The sequence below is a fragment of the Microtus pennsylvanicus genome, chromosome 13 (assembly GCF_037038515.1).
Source record: "Microtus pennsylvanicus isolate mMicPen1 chromosome 13, mMicPen1.hap1, whole genome shotgun sequence".
Classification (NCBI taxonomy): domain Eukaryota; kingdom Metazoa; phylum Chordata; class Mammalia; order Rodentia; family Cricetidae; genus Microtus; species Microtus pennsylvanicus.
Window position 1 is genome coordinate 52,295,448 of NC_134591.1, and position 11,031 is coordinate 52,306,478.

At 41.4% G+C, this 11,031-nt stretch overlaps 1 protein-coding gene across 1 annotated transcript; it reads right to left on the reverse strand.

Annotated features, from left to right (window-relative positions):
• Positions 1 to 5,574: 5,574 nt before the first annotated feature.
• Positions 5,575 to 6,565, reverse strand: LOC142833317 (olfactory receptor 2D3-like). Its single transcript, XM_075944611.1, has one exon. It carries the CDS (start codon positions 6,520 to 6,522, stop codon positions 5,575 to 5,577), a length of 948 nt encoding a protein of 315 aa, XP_075800726.1. The 5' UTR covers positions 6,523 to 6,565.
• Between the last annotated feature and the right edge of the window lie 4,466 nt (positions 6,566 to 11,031).

Genomic DNA, 11,031 nt, shown 5'->3' on the forward strand with positions numbered 1-11,031 from the left:
CGTTTTCAAACTTGGTCTTGAGACAAATGGATGTTCACAAAGAGAATAAAAAATGGGCATCTCTATCCTACCATCATTATCATTACTAAGGCATGCATTTATTTTACCACCTCACTACAAAGTCTGTGTATCAGGGTCTCAGACTTGGTTCCACATTCTTGAAAAATACTATAATTAAGATTTCTGTCCTTGAGTTAAGAAAAGTTAATGAGGTATTTTGCTACCTTGTTTTGTTTAAGAAGTGTGGAATGTGGTTTATTAATGTAGTCGAAAGGAAATCTAGTCTCAGCCTAATGATTCCTGTAGAATTCAAAGTTATATCCACAGGCCTGGGGCATCCTAAGTTTTTGCTTGTATTTTGAGATAAGAGTCTGACTATGTATCCCAGACTGTCTTTAATTTCAGGATACTCCCACCTCAGGCTCCCAAGTTTGGCATCACAAACACATACTATTACAGCTGGCTAGCCTCTTTAGTTACTTCTAGCTCTAGCATGTAGCCTGTGTCTTTTTTATACCCATGTTCATGTGTTGTAAAATCATATATTTTATATATAGATATCATTTCATATTCACTTTTATGAGCTGTAATTCAAAATTATAAGCAGTTTTTCATGATGAAAATATTTAAGTGTTTTTAAAATAGTCAACAAATACCAAAGAAAAAAGTAAATTAAACTTGCCAACATCAAGAATGAAAAATGGACCAATATCACAGACCTTAAAGTCATTTAAAAGGTGAAATAAATGCTATAAAAAGCTTTTGGTGGGGGCTGGAGAGATGACTCAGCAGTAAAAGCACTGACTGCTCTTCCTGAGGACTGAGGTTCAATTCTCAGCACCCACAAGGTGGCTCACAATGCAAAATTCTAATACACATAAACAAACAAATATAGTCAAGCATAACATGGCAACACAGAAATCAGTAGAGACAACCCATGCCAGTGTATGAGAACTGTCTGAGGGGCTCAAGTCTCTTGGGTGCAAATAAGAATTTGGATCCAAATATATCAAGCTCTGGAGCATGTTCTGTTGAACTTGATATTATTCTGCCTCAGTTGCCTTTTCTATAAAATCTAGTAGTAATCTCTTCCCTTCTGGGATGGCCAGAAAATGAATCTGACAATGTTAGCACACTGCCACAAGTCCTGGCCAGTGTTCCATGACTGAGAATATCCACCCTTGCCTTCTGTCTGTGTCTTGGTTTCCTAAGGATTCAGAAGGAGAAGACTTGACGATAAAGTCTTCCTGCTGAGAGTGATGATTGATAAGGGGTTAGAATTCCTGCAAGCTGCTCCTTAAACACAGCCAATGGTAAAAGTTAATTATGAAATGACAATTAAATAATTGTATTGGAAACAACGACAGAGTACGTAGGGATGTGGGTGAGCTGGATAGCACCTGAGTAAATACAATGCTCGAGGCTAGAGTTTGAATCATAGATTTAAAAAAGTAAAGGTCAGGGAGAACAGCAGAGACAAATGTAGAGCTCAATAAAAATCAATTTTCAAAAAGTAAAGGCAACATAAGCTCTGAATTCTATACATCCTGATGTGCAATTCCATTTTTCTGGGCTCTGTGCCCTAGCAGGTATTTAGTGTGGTGCATTTGCTGGTTGAAACACTGTATAATGACATGTATCTCAACTGCTGTTCAGTGGCATGTGTTGAAACCATGACATGGGCCATCACAGGTGCATTTGCACCTTAGTAATTGGCAACGAGCTCTAATCAGAAGCATATGGACCTCCATCCTGGCCCCTACGTTGCTGTTGTCAAGCATTGTTCAATATCTCTGACACCAATTACTCTCACTCCTGTTGTTGATTCTCACCAGCTCTGAAGAGGCTGTCTATTCCAGGCTGAGATTCCTGTCCACCCAGAGAGTGAAGGACACAGGCTCACAGAAAGTAGACAGAACCCATTGAGTGTCACATGTAGAATGACACGGCCAACCTGGCTCTGCCATGTGTCATGGGGATTTTATTTTAGATTCATAGGGAGGGTCTCAAAAGGGAGAAACACACACACACTCACCACTTGAATTAGGCACAAATTTCACCAACATGGCAGAAAAGCATGATAGGGACAGACCTTGGAAAAGGTGAAAAGTTCAAAGTCTCATATTTAGGATCCAGTAAAAGAAAAGACAGAGCAGAGGAAAAATAAAATAAAATAAAAAGGTCGAGGTTAGATCTTACACCTTTCTGACTGAGGTCTCAAAAAGTGGTAAGCAGACATAACAGAGCCTCATTGTTGACCACAAAGGACAGTACACCCTGATGTTGTAAATGCCTGCAGCACAAACAGGTTCCCAAGCATGGTCCTAAAGACCCATTGCACAGATACTGAACAGTGACCAGGAAGACATGAGCAATTTGACAACCGTCACCCATCTAGTGAAAGGTAGAACCAACTCCAGGGCCTCTTGGATGAGGCTGAATCTGCCATCTCTATTTCATGCTTAATTCTGTGAGTTCAAGCTAATGGCTGTACCTCTGCTCTAACCAAAAATGTTCCTGCTGCTCAGAGCTGGGCATAAGACCAGCCCAGAGGTCAGCATGAAGGAAAAGTCAAAGTCTAGAGATCTCATTCTGCACCAGAAGAACCCACAGAGCTTCAAGAAGAGAAGACAGAAGATTGACAGCTCTCACAATCAGAAACTTCTTAGTTGAATCCAGCTGACAACGCCTCATTAACGGACCATGTGAGAATTGGCTCATTTGATTAAATGAGTATTTTAAGTGTTTTTTTTGGCTTTCTGTCTAGAGTAGAAGTAAAGATGATCATGACAAGCAGTGAGAGGATGGCCAGGGAAAGGGCACAGAGGTGTCTGCAGAGAATGTCATCCTATCCACTTAATTCTTTATACCCTTTCCTTGTTGCTGCCAGGAGCAGATGATTCTCACTTTCATGAAAAGCCCTATATTAACAAAGCATCTTAAATGCCATATTCTCTAGGTTGTTGAAGTGTTTGAAGATCATCTATCTAACTAAAATCAATCACTGTGTGATATGGAAAATATACCTAACATAACTACAAGTTTGATTATTATAGATGGCTAAACACTAACCTGCATTTCTTTGGCATATGCTGCATTTTTAAGTGTGCTGCATAGGTACGATACCACAAACAAGAATAGAATCATTTATACAGTATAACAAAAGTAACTTTAAATTTGTATTAATATACCCAAATCCATACCAATGTAAGATATTTTTGGTTAATAGTTGTCTTTTTATCCTATATTTATCCTATATTCCTATAGACCCCTCAAAATGATAATAAACATCTCCAATTCACCAAATAATCAAAGCCACCCATCTCACCTCTTAGGTATGTGGGTATTGTCTTCTCAGAACTGCTTTCTGTTGTCTGTGGACAATGGTATCTTTAGGGAACCTGAGATAATTGGTATTAATGGTCAAGTCCTGGGAAAACTAGCTATAAAAATTGTTGTCCAGTCTCTGTGCAATGGGAAAACATAAGGCTTATCCGCAGTCCTGACTAGACTAGTCCATGAGACTGGACCATCTCAGCCAGCAGCCTTGAAGCTGTTCTGGATGCAGAACTGTGAGGAAACTGCAACAGAGGCACTCTGAGAAGCTGGCTCGCCTGGACCACCCATTTTTGTTGGTGTCTGGTCCCCTTGCTCTGGAAACATACAAGCTTTCGAAGGCAACATACATATCTGCATTAATACAGGTGTGGGCTGTACAATGTACACACGACAGCCAAAGATGATTTTTTGTTTTATGTTTGAACAGGTAAAATGTATGTTACCTGTCCTGTAGATTCTCTAGGTTTATTTCCTTGTGTCTGTAGCCAGGATTTTTAAGGGCATTTTCCCGTCCAAACCTGACCATTATTAACCTAGAAGGAATCCACAGCCTTTCATTTCCTGTAGAAGCAAACACAACCCCTTTCCCAATGCAGTGCATTTTTGACTTCCATTTTAATGTTATGGCATTGCTAAAGTATCTAAGCTAGTCTGATTTGGTAGTCCCTCTTACAATCCCATGTCTCTCAGAAGCCTTCATTTGCTCATCAACATTCAAAACATTCAAAGTCAATACAACACCGTGGAGGTTCCAGACTCCCTGTATATTTTTCATCTTTATGTGTCTTATTACTTTAATATTAATTTACTTTTCTTTTAAAGAATTTTAAACTATTTTTCTATTAAATATATTTTTCTATTAAAATATTTTAAACTATTTTTCTATTACTAGCTATATCTTTTTCTTTCCTTTCTTAAACCTACATACATTTTTAAACACACTGTAACATGTTTAGAGGCTTTTTTTTCCATCTAAACTTGCTTTACTTCAATAAGTAAAACCTTAATCTGCTAAACTACTTCAGGACCTTCTGCTGGGGCTGTGATGGCTGGCTCTGCCTCTTCTCTGGTCTGTGAGAGCCCAGCAGGCCCAGACTGGAGGTGTATTTGACTGGAACTTCATTCAACCTCTGAGGCAACTGTTTTTACTTAGCTTGCTGTTTCTATTTAGCATACTGGCCTTCTGTTTTCTCTTTTTCAGCTATCTCAGGCCCTAATTTCTAATTAGGAACCACACTGAAGCTCCAAATTTACCAGGCTTTTTCTTTTGAGTCACCAACTAGCTCCTGAATCATTACATGGAGAATTATTATTAGTTTTGAATGTTCATCCTAGCCTTAGGCTCATTTCAGGCTAGCTCTTTTAACTTAAAATAACTTATCTTTATCTAATTTTTACCTAAGGGAATTTTGCTTTTCTTTCCTTCTGCATATCTTGCTTTTACTGCTTCTACCATCTGGCTGGCTGGCAGACGCCTGGCTTCTGGCCCCAGACATGTCCCCCTCTTTCTTCTCATTCTCTTCTCTCATCTCTCTCATTTCTAGATTTCTCCTCCCATTTATTCTTTCTGCCTGCCAGCTTTTTAATCCCTCTACTACCTAGCTATTGGTCATTCAGCTTTTTATTATACCAATCAAGTGCTTTAGGCAGGCAAGGTGAAACAAATGCAAGACATCTTTATATAATTAAACAAATGCAGTGCAAACTCACATCTTAACCAAATGCAGCATAAATGAAAGTAATGCACCTTTACACAGTTAGAAGATTATTCTGTAGTGTAAACAAATGCAGTACTTCTTTACCCAGTTAAAATAATAGTCCACAACACTAGGCTGATTGCTTTAGCCAAAACATGTGTGGTAAGAGAAAAAGGTCACTCTTGAGAAGCTGAGTCATTGTGAGTTTGTCCACTGTTCCTTCCCTTCTGTTCTAGGATGGCATGTTGGATATAAAGTTCCTTCTTCAAGATAGGTATGAGAGGAAAGAAGGGCATTCACAACCTACACCTATAAACGTGAGCAAGAGAAGCATATATGACCCAGGAATGTTCCTGAGGTCTTTGGAAATGTACCTTAGCGTAGCTTATCAATAGAGACAGCCACCTTGGTTTCACAGAGGTTTGTCCCAATTACCAAGTACAGTGTTGGTTCAAATGCACTGGTAAGTTAATACAATAAAGACACAGCCATTTATGAAATAGTGATTGATCCACTCCAGGTTCACCTAGATCCTAGTTCAGCATTCCACCTTACTATGCCCTATCACCTTGAGAAACGCCCTCTTGATGTCCTTGTTTCTCAGACTGTAGACCATTGGGTTAAGCAAGGCTGTGAAAGCATTGTAAAAGAGTGAAACCTGCTTGTCTCGCTCAGGGGAATAGCTGGAGTTGGGCCTCATGTAGATGTAAGTGCCTGGACCATAGAAGAATGAAACCACAGTCAGGTGGGAGGCACAGGTAGAAAAAGCCTTGCAACGGGCTTGGGTGGACTTGATCTTGAGAATAGCCATGGCAATATAAACATAGGAGGCCACAATGAGGGAAATTGGAGCAAGACCCATAAGAACAATCAAGATCTGGTCCACCATCTCAATGATGTGAGTATCCATGCAAGCCAGGTTACGCACTGCAGGGCCTTCACAGAAGTAATGGTTGACTCTGTTGGGTCCACAATATGGCAGACTCATGGTGAAGAAAGTATGTAGCAAAGCAGAGAGGAAACCACAGACACAAGACACAACTGCCAACCATATGCACACCCCCAAGTTGAGTATTATAGTATAGCGGAGTGGGTGACAAATGGCCACATATCTGTCATAAGCCATGGCAACAAACAAGCTGCATTCAGTAGTAGCCAGGGAACCAAACACAAACATCTGTATCCAGCAGCGAACAAAGGAGATGGTCTGAGATTTAGCAAGAAGATGGACCAACATCTGGGGCATGGTGGTGCTGACATAGCTCATATCCAACATGGCAAGTATACAGAGGAAGAAGTACATGGGAGTGTGCAGATGTGAGTCCAGGCAGACCAGCATGATGATGAGTCCATTGCCCATGACTGAGCTCAGGTAGATGAGAAGGAACACAATGAAGAGGATGTGGTTGGTCGTGGGGTCACTGGAGAAGCCAAGCAAGATAAACTCAGAAACCCAGCTTTGGTTCTGCCCTGGAATCATCCACATGATGGAGCCTGTAAGAGAATCATATTCATCTATGTGTCACCTGACACAGGCCAGCTATAGAGGCAGAAAGGGGAGATCTCATGTTAGTCTCATGCTTGTGAGATGGCTAAAAGGTTAAGAGCACTGACTGCTGTTCCAGGGAACCAGACAGTTCAGAGCTCTTTGTGACTCCAATACCAGAGTACCTGACTCCCTCATCTCTCCTCCACAGACAACACACACACATGGTGCACAGACATGCATGTAGGCAAAAGCCTATCTATAGAAAATAAAATAATAATATTCTTTAATAAAAAAAGAAAGACTGTGTTGTGGATTCTGAGCACACTGTTCAATTCCTGTCCACTCTTCTCAAGTTACTGAGTCTCCCAATGCCTCAGTCTCTTCATCTATAAAATTAGGATAGTGACACTCATGTCTCAGGATTATGATGACTATATGAAGCATCTCCCAGAACTCCTGTAAACAGCACATAACACATAACAGGTCGTGTGCAATTTCACATTCTCATTTTAGCTCCGGAAAGGCAGAGACAGGATCCCCAAAATAGATGAAATGATGGGCAATGGGTTCAACTGAGAGACCCCGCCTCAATGAATAAGGTGAGAACAATTGAGGAAGGATCCTGTCAGTCTATGATCACACACACACACACACAAACACACACACACACACACACACACCACAGACATGCAGAAAAAGAGAATAAAAAACTACATGAAGATGACAGAGCAAACGTCAGTCAGACACAGGTCCTCACACATGTAGCCCTATGAGTAATGACAGAAGGTCATGTGTGCAGTGCACTGGAGACACAGCAGTCTTCCCAGGGAATGTTGATGGATCGTGTAAATATGTGAGGAAAAGTTATCTCTTCATTTATCTTTTACTCCTGTCTCCCTCTGCACACAACCAATTCCAGGTGTGCTATAAGGTAAAGTGGTAAATCTAAAGCAATCGATCTTTTCGAATCCGACCTGATCAATATCTTTATCAAATAGAGAATGCAAAGATCAGATTTCTTTAAAAGAGCGTGTTCCTTGGAGGGAAAAATTAATGTTAATCTAGAATAAGCGAAAAAAGTACTCAAAATACTTTTAGAGAGTTAGAAAAGCACAGACATAACAGCAGAGGCTCCCATAGAACAGTGAACCACATCTCAAGGGCATTTCACAGGCAGCTGTCCGGGGAGCACTGAGGAGGCTGAGGTTCTCAGCACCATTACATCTGGAAACTACAGAAGAACAGCACAGCACCAACGCCCACCTCCTTTCTCAGTCTCACATCACCACACCCCACCAACATGGCAATAATAACAATATCTAGTACTGACAACAGTAACTGAATCCAATGGGAGAATAAATTAAATTTATCCCTTTAGTGTGTGCTCAGCTGTGTCGTAAAGTTGAACACATTGACGCATTGCTTAGCAATACAAATATCAACAATATTTCTGGAACAATATGTAAACGTGTGGGCACATACAAATTCATGCTCAAGTAAATTCATGCTAAGGAAATATACAAACACTGCTCACTGTAGTCTGAACTAGGGCCCAACTCATGCTAAACAGCAATATAATGGTTAAGGCAGCAATTGTTTTCCATGGCAGTAGAAATATCAGACTTCTAGACATCCTCAGTCTTCTCTTTCCCTGTCTCCATCCCACTCCTGACCAGTCACTGCGCATAACCTTCACAGCTGCCCTTCCTTTCCACCCAGACAAGGAGCCCATCATTCCTCCTGCCATTTCTGCATCAGCATCTCCGCGTACCCTTTGACTCTACATTTTTCTCCTCAATACAATCCTTCGTTTACTTTTTATTTTTTCATACAATATACTTTTCTCATATCTCTCCTTGCCACCAACTTCTCCCAGACCATCTCCACCCAAGTTCATGTTCTTTATCCTCCCATATTTTCTTTCAAGATAAAACAAACTACAAAAATAAAACAAAAAAAACTTTTAAAAAGAAAATTCAACAACACAAACAAAAATACCAAACCCAAACTAAAACCATGGAGCCAGTCTTCTGTTAGCTAACTGCTCCTGAACATGTGGCCAGGAATAGAGACACTGATGTGCACAGCCGCACTGTTGAAGAAACCAGATTGTCTCTTTCCCAATAAGTATCAGTTGCAAATCAGTTCTTGTTTAGGGAAGAACTTTGTGTCCACTTCCCTTTCTCAGTGCTGGGTGTTTGTCTTCCTCGGCATGCTCTTCGTGTTTCATGCAGTGGTTTTTCAAAGTTTTCACATTGCTCCTATCTGGATGCCAAAAGCCTTTTATGATCTCCCATGCCTGCCATTGGAGGTGGGTGCACAGGTCATTCCTAACCTGCTTGCTCTACGGAGACTAAGTCTCAGCACACAGCTGTCTCCTGCATCTCCTCTCTCTTCATTTACCAGCCTCCATGAAAGCTCTCCCTGTACTGTATTCTGCATGCCTCTGACTCTCTCATACATTAGGCAATTGCCTAGTTTCTCATCATCATTGTGAAGGGGGGAGGAGGGTACCACTTTCACTGTCTTGTCCACACTGTGGACACTGCAGGGCTCAGCTTGGCTAAGAAAGCATTTCTCTGTTGTAACCACCTCCCACCCCTCACCTAGGTAAGATACATCCTGAATTCCTTGTTTATTGGTCTGTTGTGATCTGAAGACTCCTAGAGGGGTCTGATAATCAATTTTGACAACAAATAACCTGGACAAACCTTTTTTCCTCTGCTGTTAAACGAATCCTCGAATAAGTAAGGAAGAACTATCTCTGATGGAGTATACCTGTATGTGTGATTTCCCAGCCTTTCTAATAACAACACAACTAATATTTATTTCGGATAATTTGTGTACTCCAGCCAATGTTCCACTAACTTTAGTTTAACATCTCATAACAGTTCACTGAGGGAGTATTTTTACCTTGTATTACGGGTGAAAACTTAAGGTCTGGAGCAGCCGATTTGTTTCAGATTGCAAGCTCAGACCAGGAGAAGTGGGCGGTGAAGAAGGCAGAGTCTTCACATTGTCCATCTAGCTGAGCTTATGGAGACTCAGCACAGTTTAGAGCTCTCCTAGGACAGAGCTGGATGGCTAGTCACAGATCAGCTCTCCTAAGGAGATTCCCCCTCATGTCTGAATTTGGGAGACCCTGGGATGTGCTGAATCTAAAGAAAGAGGACTTTTGGTATATTTTTTATGTCATGGCTTTCTGCTTCACTTAGGATCTTTTAGCTCAGGACTCCATATTCTTTATGTGTCAACATGATTGGGAACAGAAAATTTCTTTGTAAATATTTACTGAATTAATAAAGGGAGGAAGGAAGAAGGAAGGAAGGACATAACATTGATAAAAGAATAAAGAAGATCAGGCAATGATGGGAGAGGTCTGGAGAGTTTGAGATGTATGCACAGAGGACCTGGAGATGGATGCTTGACTAATTATTATCTCTAGACCCACAGATGCCTAAACCCCACCCAAAGCCAAAGACCAGTGACCATCTCACCAAATGTAAATCCAGGGAATGTCTCACTGAGTGGCTATGACGAGGAAGTCTAGTAAAGCTACCGAGTCCAGACTGATGGGATTCTAGGAAGCTCAGTCTCCAGAAAATTTCCAAGCTGCTGTAGAGTTTGAGCGACTGAATCTCTCACTTCCTCTGAAAGTACACCAGCTCCAGCTCCTGAAGATGGTGACTAAAAAATCCTGCTTAACAAAGGCAAGCTCAGACATCTTCTCTTCCCAGTGGGGCCAGATACTGAGGTTTTATGACCCTGCTTCCTCTCTGAGACTCCCCAGGAGAGCTGGGAAAAGGGACATTTCTATTCCCAGTAGGGATGCTAAGATGATCTCTGGATGCTGTCAACAAGAGCAACCCTGGGAAACCCTTGGGGGCAGAGCAGGAAGAAACAACCCACAGGAGGAGGAGTGATGACCTGTTCCCTTTTCTAGGCTAATAGAGGAATAAGAGCAGCTCAGAGAAGAGGAGCTGGGATCCGGTCACCCAATAGACAGGTCAAGGATGTAAGTTCTCATTCTGACTCCTCATTTACTGCCCAAACCCTGAGCCTTGACCCTCAGTGAGAGAACATGAGAGTCACACTCCTATTCCTTCCTCAAGGACCTTTGGCAATCGCAGTCCTCCCTGCTCTACTGTGGAATATCTGGGAAGGATACCCAGTCACTCTGGGGCTAAAGAAGAGATAACAATGATGGGAGCTGGATGATGGATGGAAGCAAAGGAGGATTTCCTGCTCTTACATGAACACTAAGTTTGGTTCCCAGAACCAACCAGGGCAGCTCACAACCATCTATGTCTCCAGTTCTGGAGTATCTAGCACCTTCTTCTGACCTCCCCAGGAATTAGCCATACATAGGATACATGCATGCATGCATACTTACTTACATATACATATGTATATGCAAAATACTGATACACAAAAACACCAGACAAACAGAGACAACCATGACATGCAACATGGAAGTCAGCAGTGACATCCCCATGACAGTGAAGT

What these genes read in the sequence shown, in the direction of transcription:
- LOC142833317 (XM_075944611.1), bottom strand. Translation starts at nt 6,522, where the DNA reads ATGTGGATGATTCCAGGGCAGAACCAAAGCTGGGTTTCTGAGTTTATC.